Consider the following 18,450-nt stretch of genomic DNA (forward strand, 5'->3'; position numbering starts at 1 on the left):
AGCGGAGGTTGCGCATGCGCAGTGAAGTCGCTGTCGGCTGGAAAGGGGAAGAAGCAGCACCAGGAACAGGAGGAGGGGTATGTCTGGATTGGGGTCGGGGTGGGTGAGTGACAGCCCAATCTTATGCATGTCTACTCAGAAGTAAATCCCCTTATGGTCAATGGGGCTTACTCCCAGGAAAGTGTGGACAGGATTGAGTGAGCGATTGAGGCTGCAATCATATCTACATTTACCTGGGAGTAAGACCCATTGACCACAGTGGGACTTACTTCTGAGTAGACTTCTGAGTAGACTCTGAGCACACTGCGCCCAGCACACGGCCATGACCCTTCGTCATAGGTGCTGCAGTGACGCGTGGGGTGCTTTGAAGTAGGGGCGTGACGTCATGATGCTCAACCATGACGTAGTGTGTGTTGGGAGGCTTTGTCCTGAGGGATAATAATCACGTGGTTTTGGAGGGTGGGAGTGCTTTTAACTTCAGCTGGGGGGCCTTTGGGAGTGCTTTACAAGGGGGGGGCAGAGAAGAGGGGTCTGCTTAGGGACTATCAATGAAGATATAGCCCTGGGAAGTTGACTAATACAAGGTTGCTGCTGCTATTATTATCATTTAAATAGCACTATCAGTGTTTATGGGGCTTTATTTAGGATACAGGAGGCTTGTCATGTTTGATTTTTAAAAAAATGCTAGTAGCACTAGAAGCAGACTCTGAACAGGCAAGAGAATGAGGCATGGGAGATGGTGGGGGGAGGAAACAGGGGGGGTGAATGGGCCATGAGAATGGTTGGGGAGGCAGAGGCTTCCCACCTGAGAACTTCAGAAAGCACTGACACTGTGTGAGGCATGCAGGCACTCACAAACTGTGCCCATAGCACTGTAGGTTGTGAGTGCTTGTGCACTGCACACAGAGACAGTGCTTTTTGAAGGACTCCTCTGGGAAGCCCCTGCCTCCCCACCCACTGCACATCCCTATGGGAAATGTCAAAGTGGAAACTGGTGAATGTGGTAAGGTCTACAGCTATTTTCAACCACTGTGCCTTGGCACACTGGTGTGCTGCAAATGGCCCCCAGGTGTGCTGTAGGAATTTGGGAGAGGGTCATGAATTGGTCAGGCCATTGGGGGTTGTGAGCCCCCCAGTGGCAGTAGGGTGTGCCTTGTCAATTGTAAAAAAACAGATGGTGTGTCTTGATCATTTTAGTGCCTTGCCAGTGAGCTATGAGCGGAAAAGGTTAAAAGTCACTTGTCTATAAGGTTTATACTGCATCTGAAAAGTGTTATTTTAAATGTAAGGAAGCTAAGCAGGGTCAGGCCTGGTTAGTACTTGGATGGGAGACAGCCTGGGAATACCAGGTGCTGTAGGCTTATACCATAGTCTTTCGAGACTGAAGGTTGCCAATGAGTGCTCTTTGATGCAGAAAACTGGGGTATACTGTAAATTAACTAAAAAAGTATTTGGCTGGACACCTTTGAAGCTTATTGGTTTTCCAGGGCCTAAAGGAGGTTATCCACAAAAATGTGTTTTTCCTACTTGAACGAGTCAATTAATGGCTGGTGCTGCCTCTGTCATAAATTGCCCTGTTACTAGTTAAACAGTGCTATTCAAATGGCTTTGCAGGTCAAATGTTCTCAGAGGAGTTGTGCATAGCCAGGACACTCTACCTTCCAGGTTTGTTTTAAACAACATTTTAGTGGCAGCAGGTGCTCTGTCATGTTTAGTAGGTTGTAGGTCACAGAGTAGTCCTTGACAGCCTCTGCATAGTCAATGTTAGATAACAGGACTAGGAAAGATTTCTTTCTGAAATTGCTGCTTGTAGCAGCAGCAGGCAGGACTCCACATTACTGCAGGTGGGAGAGGAAGGCAGCTAAAGCAGTCACAGGAGGACTATCCAGGCACAGTTTTGGTTCCCTTGTCCCTGAATTTATCAGTGCATTTAAAGGTAATGTACATTCTCCAGGTTGCAGTTTGGCAATTCTAGTCTGTACTTGGAGAGCCATGTGAGTCAGAGCAAACAGCTGCCAAAACCCAAAGCATTAACAGTATTTTTTTGATATCTTTGTGAGTCCTTAGTAACTAATATCACTGCAACTTTTCAGTGTTGTGTTTCTGTGATGTAATGAATATCTGTGTTATTCATTAGCAAGGGAAGGTAAAAAAGCAGTTGTGTCAGTTGTGTTTGGGCATGGTTCGTGTTTGATGCTATGGCACCATCAGGCTTTACAGTTCAATTCATGTAACTGCTTTTAAAAAAACACACCATGTTTTATTCATTGTAATTGCATTATGGCAGATGGGACTTGTATTATATGTTAAATTCTTGAGCATTGGCATTCCATTTTTTTTAAGATGTCAGCCCTGTGGGCAGTATATGACAGATAGGTAAGGGTCAATGGCGCATCTATGCGAAACTGGGAGTCAGTATCTGAGGTGTTTTGACCAACCATCTTATGCCTTCAAAGGAAGGGAGGCCTCCTATGTGTTATTTCTGGGGGGAAAAACACATTTTATCTAACTAGATGATCTACTTCAAAATAACACATCAATTATTTTAGTGTTCTTCAACCTTGGGGTTGGGACCCCAATGGGTTTGCGAAGCCTCTGTTGGTGGCAGCTTAAGGGAACAAAAAAAGTTGAAGTCTACCAGACTAGAGCACTAAGATGTAAAGGGGTAGGCATCTGGTGTACCCCCTTTTTGTACCATAAGATCATGCCCCAGTCCTGCTCAGTAGCTTTCACTAGAGCCTGCTTCATGGTAACTTATTCTGCTCTCTGTAATAAGGATATGTAGTTACAGTGAATGGTGCTGGAAGGGCATAAAGGGGGCAGGGAGTGGGCAGATAGGGTCCCAGGAGGGGGCTGGGACCAACGGTGGGTCCTCAGTCTCATTCTTTATTTATTGGGGTCGTGGCACAAATGAAGACCATTGTGTTATGTTATACTCAGAACTAGGGAATTGTATAAGTTTGGAATAAGCTTTCTCTTATTACATCTTGGAGTCTGGTTGCAGGGGATCCACAATATAATAGGATGATATGCACAGATTCATCATTGTGGGATTTTTATAACTAGGTCATGTTCCATGTTGTTAGGCTGTTTTCAGTGCTTTGAGCCTGTGTGCTGTGATATTGCATGTGCCAATGGGGCACAATCCTAACCAGGTCTACTCAGAAGTAAGTCCTATTTTGTTTAACGGGGCTTACTCTCAGGAAAGTGTGGTTAGGATTGCAGCCTAAAAAAAAGTTTCACTTTACCAGCTGCTCAAGATTTTGTTTTTATCCTTTCTACTATGGGGGAGTGCCTTCTGAAGCATTTGTTGAGCTCCACATTCATCTGGTCATGCCATTTTGTTGACCTTGAGTTCTCCTTCACCTGGCCTTAGATAGGAGCTGAGGCATGTTTGTCTACTCATGAGTAAATATGCACGAGTGGCTCAATTTCACTTTCTGTAAGGTTCAGTACATTTTCCTTGTCTGCTTGGAGGTGATTTCCTTCTTGAGAAGCTTTTGAGGCCTGCATTCATTGAATTAGGACCATTCTGATGGCCTTGATTTCCTCTTAGACTGCCCTTCAAAGTGGACTGAGGCACATTTGCCTACTCATGAGTAAACCTGTACATATCTACTGTAAGCAAGTCTACTCAGAAGTAAGTCCTATTGTGTTCAATGGGACTTACTCACAGGAAAATGAGGTTAGGATTGCAGCCTTAGTTTCACTTTCCATAGGGCTCAATACATTTTCCTCATCAGCTGTCAGTTTCAGGTTCAAGAGTCACCTACAAATCAGGTCACTACCCGGGGTTTGAGACATATTGTACTAAGATAACTGTAGAACCCTGGGTATGTGCTTCTTTCTGTGTTGTGATGATTCTTTTTGTGTTTTGTGCCTTTCTGTGTTGCACTGCATAAAATTGAGCATATCAAAATGAAACATTTCTCCAGCTGGGTGAGCAGTTCAATCTGAATTGTGTGTCACTGCACATACAGGTTATATTGTTCAGGGAGATTAAATATGACTGAACATTAAAGCAGGGAACGTGCTGGAATCCCTAGCATGTATGCACTGCTGAAACATAGATGCCTGTGTTGGCTCAGTCATGTCGTGAGAATGGATGATGGCCGGATCCCAAAGGATCTCCTCTATGGAGAACTCATGCAAGGAAAGCGCCCTACAGGTAGACCACAGCTGCGATACAAGGACATCTACAAGAGGGATCTGAAGGCCTTAGGAGTAGACCTCAACAGGTGGGAAACCCTGGCCTCTTGAGCGGTCCGCTTGGAGGCAGGCTGTGCAGCATGGCCTTTCCCAGTTTGAAGAGACACTTTGCCAGCAGTCTGAGGCAAAGAAGGAAGGCCCATAGCCAGGGAGACAAACCAGGGACAGACTGCACTTGCTCCCGGTGTGGAAGGGATTGTCACTCCCGGATTGGCCTTTTCAGCCACACTAGACGCTGTGCCAGAACCACCTTTCAGAGCGCGATACCATAGTCTTCCAAGACTGAAGGTTGCCAATACAATATAACAACTATGTGCTATGAACATTTTCGTATTTTTTTAGTTTTAGAACATTACAGTATATTTTCCCTCCTTGTGTCTTATCAACAGCAGCAGCTGTTTTATACAAGTATGATGACTGTCATAAAAAAAAATTCACATCTTGTTGATTTTTTCAAAACCTAGCAATAAAAGATCTTGCTTAACACTAATGGGTTTGCATGAAAGAAGATGAGAAAAGCAATTTAATAAATCAAACACTGAAAGATTTAATGGCAAATCCAGTGACCCGTCACCACCACTGCTGTGCATTATTGAAACTCTGTACAATATACGGGGGAACATATGCAATTACTGTAGATAATTATCTCAGTCTTTGAGAGAAAGCGTAACTCGTTGTTTGTTCCTCGGTTACAATGTAACAAGCAGGGGTTTTAGTGTTGCCTCATAAATGGAGCCAATAAAATTTGATGAACCAATTTCTTAAGTAACATAATATAAGCTGAGGGGGAGACCACATGAGTTGAATGAAAGAAATGAATTCTTTTTTTAAAAAATAGCATCAGCTTCTTCATTATTTATTGCTTGTAAAAATGCTTATACTATACTAGGAGCTGTACATAAAAGAAATGGGCCCCTGCCCTCCAGCTTGCAATTGAAATAAAAACATGAATAGAAAGGGATGGGAATGGAGGGGAAAGAAAGTCTTCATGTGCTGGTTGAGGCTGAAAGTAATCTAAGGGGAAAAAATTACAGTAAAAAACTCTATGCAATAGTTACCAAAAAAATAAGAAAAGTATCCGAATCAAATATATCAAAAAGTAAACACACATTTAAAAAGTGTGTGTGTGTGTGTGTGTGTGTGTGTGAGAGAGAGAGAGAGAGAGAGAGAGAGAGAGAGACTTAAAAGAGGATGGCTGACACCTATCTAGACTCTTTCACCTATTAGGGCCCAATCTTATCCCATTTTCTAGGATTGATGCTGCTCTGCCAACAGGTCATGCATTGCATCCTGCACTGGGAAGACAGCCACAAAGGCCTCCTCAGTGTAATGGAATGTTTGTTCCCTTTCTTGGAGCTGCGTTGCGGCTGCATCAGTGCTGGAAAGTTGGTTAAAGATTGGGCCCTTAGAAGCTGCAGGAGAGAAAGCACCACACAAGAAATGGCATGGAGGAGGCTTCATGAGATTACTATTTGAGGTGTAAAATTTAGAAGTTTAAACATAATATTTGGTGGGTCACATAAACAGTTAATGCATCAGAGTCTTGATTGCTATCAGAATTAATATTTCAATTATCCTAGATCATCTGAGATATAAAAGAGTGCTCAGAGTCTTAAGTATGGTTAGATTGATGAAGCCAGTCTGCATGTTAAAGGTACATAGAATTTTTTCTTCATCTTGCTATGTGTAGTCATTCAGTAGAGTAGTCTATGGACAAACATTAGAAAGTGCTTCTAAATAGTATGATCATTTGTTGCTCTTTTAACTTCAATAAAATCACTGGCTGAAGTCTAATACAAAGTGGGCTTAAGCCTATTGATTTTCAGGGTAACTTAAGCACTCCTAATTCTGTATAAAATTTTGGTGAAGCATTCATTTAATATTTGTAAAGTTCCGTGAACCAGTCTTTTTTTCCTCCTACATCAGTGGTTCTCACACATTTAACACCAGGACCCACTTTTAGAATGACAGTCTGTCAGGACACACTGGAAGTGATGTCATGAACGGCTGCAATCCTACCCACACTTACCCAGGAGTAAGTTCAATTTACTATCATTGTTAAAAAAAAATATACATAGTAGCTTGTTATAAGTACGGGTCTGTAATATTACCCCAAATGCAGTCACATACCATGGTAGCATCAAGTCTAATATATTAAAAGTAAAATATTGAAATGAATGGGGACCCATTTGAAATTGGCTTGCGACCCACCTAGTGGGTCCCGACCCACAGTTTGTGAAACACTGTCCTACATAATAGGACTATAGCATTAGAGATTGTTGTGTGTCATCCTGTGAAAAATGTTGGAAATCTCCCAGATGGCTGTATTCCATAGGAAACTTTCAGCCTAGTCCTGGCCCAACTGGTGCTCACATGCTGCCTTTTTCCATCACCCCGAGAATAAAAATCTTGCACGTACATTAGCACACACCCACGTGTTCCCTCTCCCCCAGTTGCTTTGGTGTAGGGTAGTGGTATTCAAACTGGGACATTGCGATGCTCCAGCCTGAGGGTCCTTGTCCCTTTCCCCTTAAGGGGTGGGGGCAGCCAGGAACCAGGGAGGAGGCAGCAGCATGATCCCCAGGATCGTGCTGCTTAGGGGGCTGCAAGGGCTTGGTGCACTTGCCCAAGCCCCCTGCAGCCCCCCGGGGGTGCGGGGAGCCCTGTGTGACCTTCGGCGGGGCTCCCTGGGTCAGGGAAGGTGACAGCTGAATGATCGCGCTCCGCTGTGCTAAACCAGAAGCGGTACGTGATCGCCCCACTTCCCCTTTTGACCAGTCCCTGCCTTCAGGGCTCCCCGCACCCCCAGGGGACTGCAGGGGGCTTGGGCAAGTGCCTGAGAGGCACGATCCTGAGGATTGCACTGCTGTCTCCCCCCCGCCCCCGCAAAGACTTACTGCGGGATTCAAACGTCCTGCGAGTTTGAAAACTGCAGGTGTAGGGACTGAAGTTGCAGGGTCCAACACCCCTTTTGGAGAAGTGGCAGGAAGACGTGTACAGGTGGAGCCTATTTATACGCCTTAGTTCCCTCTGTGACCCGGCAAAAAAACTCATTGTGCTAAATTCCATAGAGTTAAGCAAATACACTGCAGCCTGACACTTGGGGCTGGAAGGAAACTAAGGCAGCTGTTATCAATCCCCTCTGCCTCCTCCTCCTCCTTCCCCTTTCACAGGTGGGATGTTGAGCTTTTAAGAGTCCAGACCTATGCATTTCTACTCAGAAGTAAACCCCATTGTAATCAATGAGGCTTACTTCCAGGAAAGTTCGGAGAGGATTGTAGCCTAAATCTCATGCTTTGCTTGCTGGGAAGGCTTGCTTGCTGGCTGTTTTGTTTCTGTAGGCTGGAGCACGGAGAGCCTGCACCATCTCATGGGGGGGGGGTGGAATTGGGCAAACACTCCCTGGGTTTTTTAAAGCAATCCCCTCTGTTGCTACCACACCTGCCCCTCTGAGTGTGAGTGTGTGTGAGAGAGAGAGAGAGAGAGAGCGCGCGCGCGCGCAAGCACTCTACCTTGCTCTGGCTACAGAGGTTTTCTTCCCCCCCTTTCAGCCTCTTTGCTGGCTCAGGGGCTCCAAGAGTGTTACTGTTCCTTCACAAGGGGAACCTCTTCCATGGCTCCAGTGCTATATCCCTGCCTGAGCCTTTTTGCAGTGTTTTGGGCTGCCTGGAAATGGAGCAGAGGCCAGCACAGGGCAAAGCAGGCAAAGGTATGTGTGACTTTCTGTTCCCCCCACCCCATTCAAGTTGAGACAAATCAGCAGATAAAAAATCCATGGTCAAATAGGTTACACCTGTATTAAGGGCTTAGAGAAGCAGACTTGCATTTGACATTGGCAATTAATTGTAAGTGCATTTTTGTGAATGTCCATAAAATGGGTCTATATTGGAGCATGTTGAGCATAGAACATGAGAGCTAATAGGCCATGCAAGTGCTTTTATAAGTTGCATTTTATCTCTACTTCTCCAAACCATGTAACTTTGCAGCTTTTCCACATTTCAGAAATTTGACTGGTCTGCTTTTTAACACAATAATTTTTTTAAAATGTTATACACATTCCTCATATTGTATCATTTGCTTTGTGAAGAGAACCCTTGAAAAGAACAGATAGTGAGTCTGAGATGGTAACCAGAGGCAAGTTCCTAACATGAGGAAATACCAAGAGGAATAAGGCTCCATTCCTTAACTGGAAACTATGTTCATAGCTGGCTTTTCTTGAACAAGGTGCAAGCAGATTTTGTGAGTACCTGAGCTCGGTGCACCAGCTTAACACCGATCCATGCGGTTAAGCATGTTTTCAAGGGTTAGCGCCGGCTGAGCGCCAGAGCTGGTCCAGTGCAAGCTTGCACTGGGCAGCACCAGTGGGAAGCTGGCTGTTGCTCAGTCCTGCAGGCAGCAGAGAGGTGAGTGAGGGGAAGTGGAGAGGAGGTGTTCCAGGGTAGGGGGAAGTGTGGCGGAGGGAGGGAGTGGGGCGAGCGGAGGGTGGGACAGGTGGAGTTCGGCTCCACTGGATCCTGAGCCCCATGTCAGGCTGCGTGGTTCAACATGGGACTCTCAATTCACTTCCAGCTCAAGAGCCACTGCAAAATTGGGTAGCTACTTCTCTTACCCCTGGGAAGGGGACAAAAGTCCCCTTCCCCTGAGCTGCTGTGGGTTGCCTGGTTGCGCGTTGGATGCCACAGTAGCAATTTTGGCGCTGTGGCAGCCCCACGCTCCAGGCAGCTCAGGATTGGGCTGCCCAACCTGATTCACTTGTCACACAGGAGGAGAAAAGGAGTGCAACCAAAGCAATTGGCCTTCGCAGGCCCCAGAATGCCCTGCAGAAGTGACTGGAAGTGACTTCAGTTCAAACCAGAAGTTGTGTCCACAAACCACAAGTTGCTTCTGGTTGCTTCCGCAGGACATTTGGCGCAACCAGGAAGCAGTCTCTTGGGGATCCCAAGAAAGCATTGCAACGCTATAGGCAGCATTGCATCATGGTGCAGCACGTGGGTTCACAATCCATCGCACATTGGGTCATGACCCACAGTTTGAGAAATGCTACTCTATTGTATGTGAATCACCAATCAGTTTGTGATTGCACTAACAGATGTTCACTTTAATCTCAGGCCAAGTCAGCTGAGACTTTATTTTTCATAATTCCACCATGGAGTCTGTTTACTAGGTGTTTGCATTTGAAAATTGTAAAGCTTTGCATTGTTAATAACCTTTACTCATGCTTTTACATTTGCAGTTGGATGTTCCGTTCATGTGTAAACAAAAATCTTCAACATTTGTCTGCTGCTGAATCAGTCAAGAGCTTTGGTGACCAGCATAATGCAGTGAATTCTTTGTAAACAACCTGCCTTGGCTCTTAGTGTTTTTTCTCGTTATTTACGCTTCCATGAAGCTCAGTTGTTGCCTCTTAACTCTGGTTCTTGGATCTAGTGTTTTTGCACTAGAAAATGTGGCCACCAACCTGACAGTTCCATCTGGGACAAGGTTCCTGCCGCTCAACGCATCATTTCTTCCCATCTTACGAGCCTTGGCAAAATCATCTGTAGCACAGGATGTCATAGTGAAAGAGGGGAACTATGCTTTTATTCAATGCAAGCTGAACACAAGCTCGTATGACTCCATCCTTTGGTATAACTCAAAAGGAAATCTGCTAGAGCATAATGGAGGAGGTAAGTGGTAGTATTTTCCTAGCTTGATGCAATAGACCAGATGTACTGTAATTATCTGGACCTTTGCAATTCATCACACTTTATTTTTTTAAGATACATGAAAGGAAAACCATTCCTTCTGGATTATTGACCTCCTTTAACTAGTGCTTGCTGGTTTATTACTTTCTATTACTGCAAAAGATAAATCAACAATCACAATCGGGTTTTTAGATTTGTTTTAGTATCATTATTTGAACCATTGACCTCTCTAGTATTAAAATATTTTATTGACTAGGAGCCCAATTCTGAGCTCCACGTACCAGTTTACCACTGGCACACACCATCACAAATGTGCCATAAAGCACATTTGCAATGGTTAGTGCTGGCTGAGCGCAGGTGTTGGCCCAGTGCGAGCCCACACTGGGCTACCGTCAGTGCGAGGCCATCTGCTGCCAGGCGGTGGAGAGGTGAGTAATCGTGGGGGGGGGGCTTTTCAAGGTAGGGGGAGGGCAGGAGGGAGGCGTGGCGGGGGAAGGGAGGAGGGTGGGACCAGTTGAGCTTGTCTCCACCAGACCCTGAGCCCCATGTAAGGCCGCGTGGCCTGACAAGGGATTCTCCAATTCTGCACCGGCTTTAAAGCCACTGCAGAATCAAGTAGCCCCATTGCAGGGCTATTTCTCTTACCCAGGGGAAGGGGATGAAAGTCCCCTATCCCCAAGGAGCCACTGCAGGCTGCCCTGGTTGCATGTTGGATGCCGCAGTAGCCATTTTGGCGCTAAAGCAGCCCCAAGCTCTGGGCAGCTCAGAATTGGGCTGCCTGTAAACGTATTTGGCCTTGGTTAACTAAAAGGCTCACATTTACATGTTGTGAGTTGTCCATCTGTCCTATCTTGTATTGCCCCCTGCTTAGAGGCCCTATTCATAAGGTATTATGAGAAGCCTCCAACTCAGTAGTAGAGTACATGCTTTGTATGAAGAAAATTGTAGATTCAAGCTCTGTGATCCCAGGTAGGGCAGAGGAAAATTCCTGTATGCAACCCTGGTGAGCTGCTGTCTCTCTGTGGTGACAATATGTAAAGTATTAACTATAAATCTGTAACAGTATAGTAAACTCTTGTATTTTTGTCTTTAGATGGAAGATGGTTGATTTCCGATACTGTCCTTAATATCACAAGTGTAACTTTTGGTGACCGGGGGCGATACACTTGTGTTGCTACTAATGAAAATGGCATTTTGTATTACTCTGTCACCCTCAGGGTGGTCTCCACATCTGGGGACATGGGCATCTACTACATGATTGTCTGCCTTGTTGCCTTTACTATCACCTTGATCTTAAATATAACACGTTTGTGCATGATGAGCAGCCATCTCCGCAAGACAGAGAAGGCCATCAATGAGTTCTTCAGGACAGAAGGAGCTGAGAAGCTGCAGAAGGCCTTTGAAATTGCCAAACGCATTCCTATCATTACCTCTGCCAAGACTCTTGAACTGGCCAAAGTCACCCAGTTTAAGACCATGGAATTTGCTCGCTACATCGAAGAATTGGCCAGAAGTATCCCTCTTCCACCACTAATTTTGAACTGTAGGGCCTTCATGGAAGAGATTTTTGAAGCAGTGCGAGTTGATGACCCCGATGAAGTTGTAGATGGAGTCAAACAGACCCAGGCCCTTGGTGCTCAAGAGGCACTGTACCCCTTAAACCCAGAAATCAAGCGTAGTCATTCCCCAGCAGGGGATTCGGATGATGGCTCGGTGAATGACCATGGCAAAGAAATAGCTGTTGAGGTATCAGTCCACCTTCAGTCAGAAGCACAAAGCATTGACACTGTTTCCCATGACAGTGTCCCCTCCATACCTTCTGAAGAGGAAGCCTGTGCTTAATCCAAATAGAGCCGCAAAGGCATATGTATAAATGCAGCATCTGATTTCTTGAACATTTTAAGAGAAACGGAACAGCAGAGTTACAAATGCACAAAAACTAGGGTGTGTGCCTGTGTGTGTTAATTGCTCCAGAGACTAGAAGGTGCCAAACCAGATAGCAGAAAGGTGGATTGGTGTTCTGTTACATAGCTATGTTCATCTACAGATTGAAAACCAACTTAGGAGAAATTGTTTTAAAATTCTCCTTAGCAAGAGTGTTATTGCACATACTATTGGGAGCATTATACAAAATGAATTTTTTGTCCCAATCTTTGATCATCTCAAGTATTTTATCAGAAGACCCTAAACAAACCAAAAATCAGTTAATATGAACTGTTTTTCCCACATCTACAAGAAAACTCAGATTCCTAAATGTGCCCATGTAATGCTAATTTCAGTGTGTGACAGTCTGGTTCAGCAAATCTGAATTTATGAGATAATGCTCGTGTATCCTAAGTACTGTAGCAAGAGTAAGGGTTTATTCGATGGTTTCAAAACAATTCTGGGAAGCTAGAAAAAAAACCAGAGCTATCATTTTTCTATGCTTGCCTATGTTGCACTCAGATGCAACACTAGAACTAGAAAATGGAAACCTGAATGCAGATTTTGGCATCTGAATCTCTCACTACAGCCAAGAACTTATACTTGGCCATTTATTTGGTGCTAATTGCCAAGTGTTCTGAGGTGCTTTTTGTTTCTTTTTCAAGGCAACTCAAGATGTCAGCACTATGAGTATCGTCTACTGAAACTGGAGTGCTGACTGACCTGCCAAAATATTCTAGTGCCATCAGCATTGCCATGAGGTAGGGAACAGCAGCATAACTAAAAAGTTATGATCTTGTCAATGGGTCTGCAATAAATAAACCCAGACACTGAAAAGAAAAAGAAAATAAGAAAACCCAGCTTTCTCAGGCACTTTTCCCTCAATAAGGGAGAGGAATGTTCCTAGGACTCTGCTCCTAGACAAACTAGATGATGTTTCTTGTAACAGTTAAAAAAGATGAAAACAGTTGCAGGAGCCTGCTATTCTGAGCAGAGAACTGGGGGAGGAGAAACGTCATTCTGCTCTGGGAGGAATGAGAAAGGTGTCCAGAGCGGTTCATCCATGAGATCAACTGAAGCCATTGCCTCAAGAAGCAGATTGTTGGGGACTGCCTACCTCCATCCACCCCCTTTCCTTCACTGATCTTCCTCCTCCTCTGGATTGGAATACAAAGGGGCAAACAGAAGTTTGGAGGAGAAGAGAGCCATGGGCTAGACCAGGGGTGCTCAAACTTTCAACTTTAGGGATGCTGGACCTTTAAAAAGTGTATAGAAGAGAGAATTTCAGCAGGTGCAACTTGTCATCCCACAGATAACAAGCTACACCTGTTGAAATTCTCTCTTCTATACACTTGTTAAAGGTCCAACATCCCTAAAGTTGAAAGTTTGAGCACCCCTGGGCTAGACTGTTGGAGAAGCAGAAGTTGCCACATCATGAAGTAAGGGGGAGCAGCAAGTGGCTTGCTGCCTCAGGTGCCAGGAGGTCTTGGGTGGGTCGATAAGAGTCTGGGAGTAGCAGTTTTTAGTGGAAAGGGGCATAGCAGCTTCCCTCAATCATCCCATTGCTGAAATTTGCAGCTCCCTGCTGATGCTTAGAGCTATCAGGAGACTATTACACCCACTCAGTGATATGGTGTCTCTTTAGCTGGAACTAATATTGCTGTGCTCCATAAAGGACATGTGGCTATCATCCTGAGTGACCTCTATCTAAGAATGAGATTTAGGTGTGTCTATACATGCATCGAGTGGTACAGTGAACTGTACCATTTCAGACCACAGGTAGGGACTACCACTTCTGAATGTTTCCTCGCATAAAATAAGTTCCTGCAGATAGAAACCTAGCCTTATTGAAGAGAGAGATTCTTGCACAGCCCTTTGTTGGCTTTTCTGGTTTTTTATTTGCAGGGAGTTTTCAACAAAAGGGAGCACTCCAAAGTGTAGCTGCCTCACCTGCAGTTCAAATTGGTGCAATCCGTTCTACCATGTTGTTCTGCTGCACATGTAGACCAATCCTCCTTCAGCATATTGCTGGCACATGACACCAAGCAGGTCCTGTCCCTTCCCATCTTCTCCCGTTTTCCCATGCTATTAATTGACCCAAAGGGAGCTTCCTAGGGCCAAACTATGCCATGTAGAATTAGAAAATAGGCTGAGCTGATAACTGAGTAATGGAAAGAGGATTAATTGCTGGTTTGTTTGTCTCCTTCCTTAAGAGAAAGAATGTGGCTGTCTGTCCACCTGCTTGGCCTGTGCTTTCTTTTCTTTCATGTTGTGTTGTTGTGTCAGCCAATTGTGTGTGTTACCCATATGAATGAATGTCTTTGCTGCTTATTATGCCCTCAGAGGCCTAGGAAATCAATATAGTCTCCTGCTTTCATTACTTGGTGTTTTCCCTTCTCTTTTACATTTTAAAAGTGTTTCACTTTAATTGCATTTTCCATTCAGTTTGGATTTAATGTATGTAAGGCTTGTCTGCACTCCACAAATTAATTTCTTTAAACTGCTATAAATCTATTACCAAATCATTTTAACAACTTGGCAACAAGAACCCCATTTAATTTCTTCTTTCCTTGCCATTCTATTCATAAAATATCATTTGAGCTGGCAGCCATTGAAGGGAAATGAGCAGGATTTTGAGGAGGATTTAATATTACATTTATAACCATTGAAGTGGGTGACAGACAGAAATCAAAGTCATTGGCAAGGAACCCCAACTGTAAGAGAGAAAATCTGAATCTTATTCACCTGTCAGTATTTACCTTGCATTTCTTCCCATAAAAATTTGTATTGTTAAACTAGCATGATCATTCACTTGCCAGAGGGATATACTTCTGTAAGAATATATGTCTCACACAGGGAGTTTATCCCTAACCTCTGAAGGTGTTCTTCATATTGGGGTAACCCACTTCTGACGCACAGATGTTGCCTGTTTTCAGTCCTAGCTCCACAATGTTCCCTGCATTATCCTAAGTCCTTCCTGAAGACAGGGACTAACAGCGCAGTCTTATACAGGTGTACTCAGACATATGTCCACTACAATGTCACGTAGTCCCAGGTAAATGTATATAAATGCAGCCTAAAATGCAGCAGATTTCCAATAATCCAGTAATTTTGAGACTTAAGTGCTACCCCAATTATTGAATGTGCCCATCTAACAGGTCTATGCTGGAATGAAGCATTGCCAACATCTCTTGAGCAGCTGCATCAGCTTGGAGCATTTGTCAAGTCCTTGTTACCTGGACATGTGTTCACTGCACCTCAACCCACTTCAGGCACACTTCTCTGCCTTGTCAGGGTGAGGCCTGCTCTATGGTCCTGGATGTCGGCGAGGGCCCTTAACCTCCAGCAACCATTCCACTAGGATATGCAGCCAGAACCAAGCGCATCCAGCACCTCCACAGCCTCACTGTGGCCAGGAACCATTTTGATGCGGAACTATCAGGAAAGCTGTCATCTTGGATGCCAAACTATTGCAGTTTGACTGTACTGCTGTGTTACTGAGATGTTCACATAAACTAATCTGGCAAAAGTGGCTTCATGAGACTGCTTGACAGATAAACTTATCTGAAGTTCTCGGTTAGAACAGGAGACCAATTCATTCCCTAACCCTGTGCTGATAATGGTCAATACAGCTATTCGATGAAGACGTTCTGAAGTACAGCATTAGAATTTGGCCATGTTTGATGCTAAATGCTGCAGTCCTGAGTCTGTGCAGGAAACCTATCTCAGCAGTTCAATTAAGTTAACAGTCTGAATGTTTAATCACGCACCTCACCATTTGCAGTCAGAAGAGAACATTCCTACAATCTTCCAAGAGCAAACGCTCTTTGAACTCTGGAAACAGACTAAAGGTTTTTATCCCATTAACCTGTGCCCTTCCAGTTAAATTTTGCAACGGTGAAATCCACAGGCTGTGTGTTCCACCCAAAAGAATTCTTCCGTTTTCATTCCTTGTTCAGAGTTGAGTCCAGCGTAATTCTCTGAAAAATCCAGCTGCGCCTTAACACTGTAGCATTTGGCATGGCAGTGACAACTCAAATGATTGTTGAATACATTCATAGGCCAAATAATCACATCAGATAATAATAATTTTTCCTTTCTGGACTTAAGGTCTCTGTACCTTCATAACCTGATGGTGTTGTATTCTTTGGAGACATAACTAGCAAATCAAGGTTTCTTTTTATGGAGTTTCCAGTCTGGCGGGCTTAAAGAAAGCAGTGCTAATGGTTCCATCATGCAAGTAGCAAGACAGAAAACCAAAAGATACTGGAAGTGGGTGTGGGGTCTGCAGAAAATACATTCAACATGCCCTGTTTAATTCTTGTGCTCATGGCGTTTGAAAAATAATAATAATAATGTTGATAAATTCAAATGTGTGTTCTTATCTTTCTGAAGTGCTTTAGATAGAGGTAATATATCAAAGAGAATGTCCACCAGAAAGAGACCTTAAAAATAAAAGGCAGTATTTCTCTGTAGCCTAAGGTTTTCTCTCTCTCTCTCTCTCTCTCTCTCTCAGTTCTAAGTCATATATTCATTTTGCTCCATGATATGTATTGTATCCCATCCTTAGTCTTATGTAAATGACTTCCTTGTATGACTCGGGGTGCAATCCTAACCCCTTATGTCAGTACTTTCCAGCCAATGGGACATGTGCTGCATCCTGCAGTTGGGTGTCATTCACGGAGGCCTCCTCAATGTAAGGGAATGTTTGTTCCCTTACCTCAGAGCTGCATTGCCCTTATGTCAGTGCTGGAGAGCACTGACATGAGGGGTTAGGATTGCACCCTAAGGGACCAATCCTATCCAGCTTTCCAGCACTGATGCAGCTGTGCCAACACAGCTGATGCAGCTGTACCAACACAGCTTCCTGCCATAGGGGAGCAGTCACAGAGGCCTTCTCAAGGTAAGGGAATGCATGTTTTCCTACCTTGGGACTGCATTGCAGCTGCATCAGTGCTAGAAAGTTGGTCAGGATTGGGGCATAAAAAGTATGGAATTTCTCTTGTCTCTGTTCAGTGTAACAAAATTAGTCCTAGTGGCTAACTAAGTTTAGGATACCATCCGATCTATTATTTTCACTGAGTAGATTAAAAAAATTATTAGAACTGGATGCATGGTGTGGAATGCGTTGTGAAGTGCAGATAGTTTTCTAACAAACCTTTACAAAATGTTGACAAAGTTATTAATTTATATGGAATAGATTGATGGTGTTTGCATTTGTTTGATGCAGTGAACTAAACATTAATGTAGGAGTCCTCAGGTGACCAACTTTATATGCCCATTCCTAAATAAATTCTCCCCCCAACCGATGCAGTCATGTCAATGGAGCATGCACTGTATCTTCAGGAGGGCAGTCCTAAAGGCCTCTTGAAGAGAACAAGGTTCCTTGACCTTGGTGTAAACCTCTGCTTCCCAGAGATTTACTTGGATCTGCACCAGCTTTTTCACTAGTGCAACTCTGAGTGAACCCAGGGAGGTGGTTCAAGACTGGGAAGGGGGAATACGATAATGGCAGACCTGCTGCTGCTTCCCTTCCCTTGACACATGCCATCCCTGCCCCATTTCCCAAAAGATGGATGAATGCAGGGGGGTGGTTCAAAGCTGGAAAGGGGGATGAGATAATGGCAGAGCTGCTGCCGCCAACAGCTGCCCCTTGCCCTTGACCCCATTCCTGCTCTCGTTCCTGTCCCATTCTTCCCCCATGCTCCCGCCCACACCAACTTGCTGGCATTGGGGCATCTTCATGAGCCACTTCTGTTTGACTGGTGCCACTCACTGCTTATGGCAGGGGTGCAGTTGCATGTGATAGTGTGCTGTGTTTTGTGATGCCAGAAAGGCCACTGGGCTACCATTCATCCTTAAAGATGTCCCTTGCAGAATGTCCAGTTGTACCTGTTTACTTATTTCTAATGTCTTTTGTAAATCATGAGATTGTCTTGTCCTGTTTCTTAGCCTCCTGATTTTTGTACGTAGCATTAAAAAGCTGAAGTGTTACTGTCTAATATCCTGCTGAAGTAATTTGTATTCTGAAGATTTCTGCATCTTTGTTTTCTGTTAACAGCATAGGTTTTCATACTTTCATATAAAATACAACGTTTCTCCCCAGAATAAAAACAATCATTAAAAGCCTGGATTGTGTTTCTGATTTTATGTTTCCTCTGACCAACTGTCCAATAAAAGTTCTTAAATAACTGGCATTAGCTGTTGCCAGTGAACTTCTCATGTAATCAGAGAAAGTTTGCTAGAGTATTTGATCATTTGAGTGTCTGTCCATATCTTTACGTCTTTGATGTGTTTTGATGTCCTAAAGCCCTTTGGCAATCTGTAATAAATTCTCCAAGGTCAAAAGACAAGTGGCTGTAGAATAATTGAACTGTAAGAGCTGTGTTGCAGCAGATCTAATTGGCACTTTGCTAAATGTACAGGTTCTTGTTTATTTTTCATAAATTCCATCTGTGTCACAAAACTGGATTTCAGAAAAGGAACACCTCATTAACAAAGTCTGCACAGCAAATAGAACAATTTAAAAGCTGGGGGGAAAAATGGATGAGTGTAAGATACCAGGGGTGTCAAAATCTTGCATTGCTCTTAGGACCATTGAGAGTTAGATCATAACACCGACAACTAAAATATT

General features: G+C 44.1%; 1 protein-coding gene across 3 annotated transcripts; it reads left to right on the top strand.

Moving 5' to 3' along the window:
* The first annotated feature begins 34 nt into the window (after nt 1–34).
* Nucleotides 35–17,947, top strand: MFAP3 (microfibril associated protein 3). 3 transcript variants are annotated; one of them, XR_010793851.1, is made up of 5 exons: nt 35–77; nt 9,443–9,875; nt 10,987–11,639; nt 12,482–12,577; nt 14,975–17,947. XR_010793851.1 is itself a non-coding variant. In XM_066616923.1 (4 exons), the coding sequence occupies exons 2-4, from the start codon at nt 9,593–9,595 to the stop codon at nt 12,518–12,520; spliced, it is 975 nt and encodes a 324-aa protein (XP_066473020.1). In that variant the 5' UTR covers nt 35–77; nt 9,443–9,592; the 3' UTR covers nt 12,521–13,067. The 3 variants fall into 3 exon arrangements, 2 of the variants coding, with proteins under 2 accessions (XP_066473020.1, XP_066473019.1); XM_066616923.1 differs by lacking the exon at nt 14,975–17,947 and having other exon boundaries at nt 12,482–13,067; XM_066616922.1 differs by lacking the exon at nt 14,975–17,947 and having other exon boundaries at nt 10,987–13,067.
* The last annotated feature ends 503 nt before the right edge of the window (nt 17,948–18,450 follow it).

Source organism: Tiliqua scincoides, chromosome 2 (assembly GCF_035046505.1).
Source record: "Tiliqua scincoides isolate rTilSci1 chromosome 2, rTilSci1.hap2, whole genome shotgun sequence".
In the NCBI taxonomy this organism is placed as follows: domain Eukaryota; kingdom Metazoa; phylum Chordata; class Lepidosauria; order Squamata; family Scincidae; genus Tiliqua; species Tiliqua scincoides.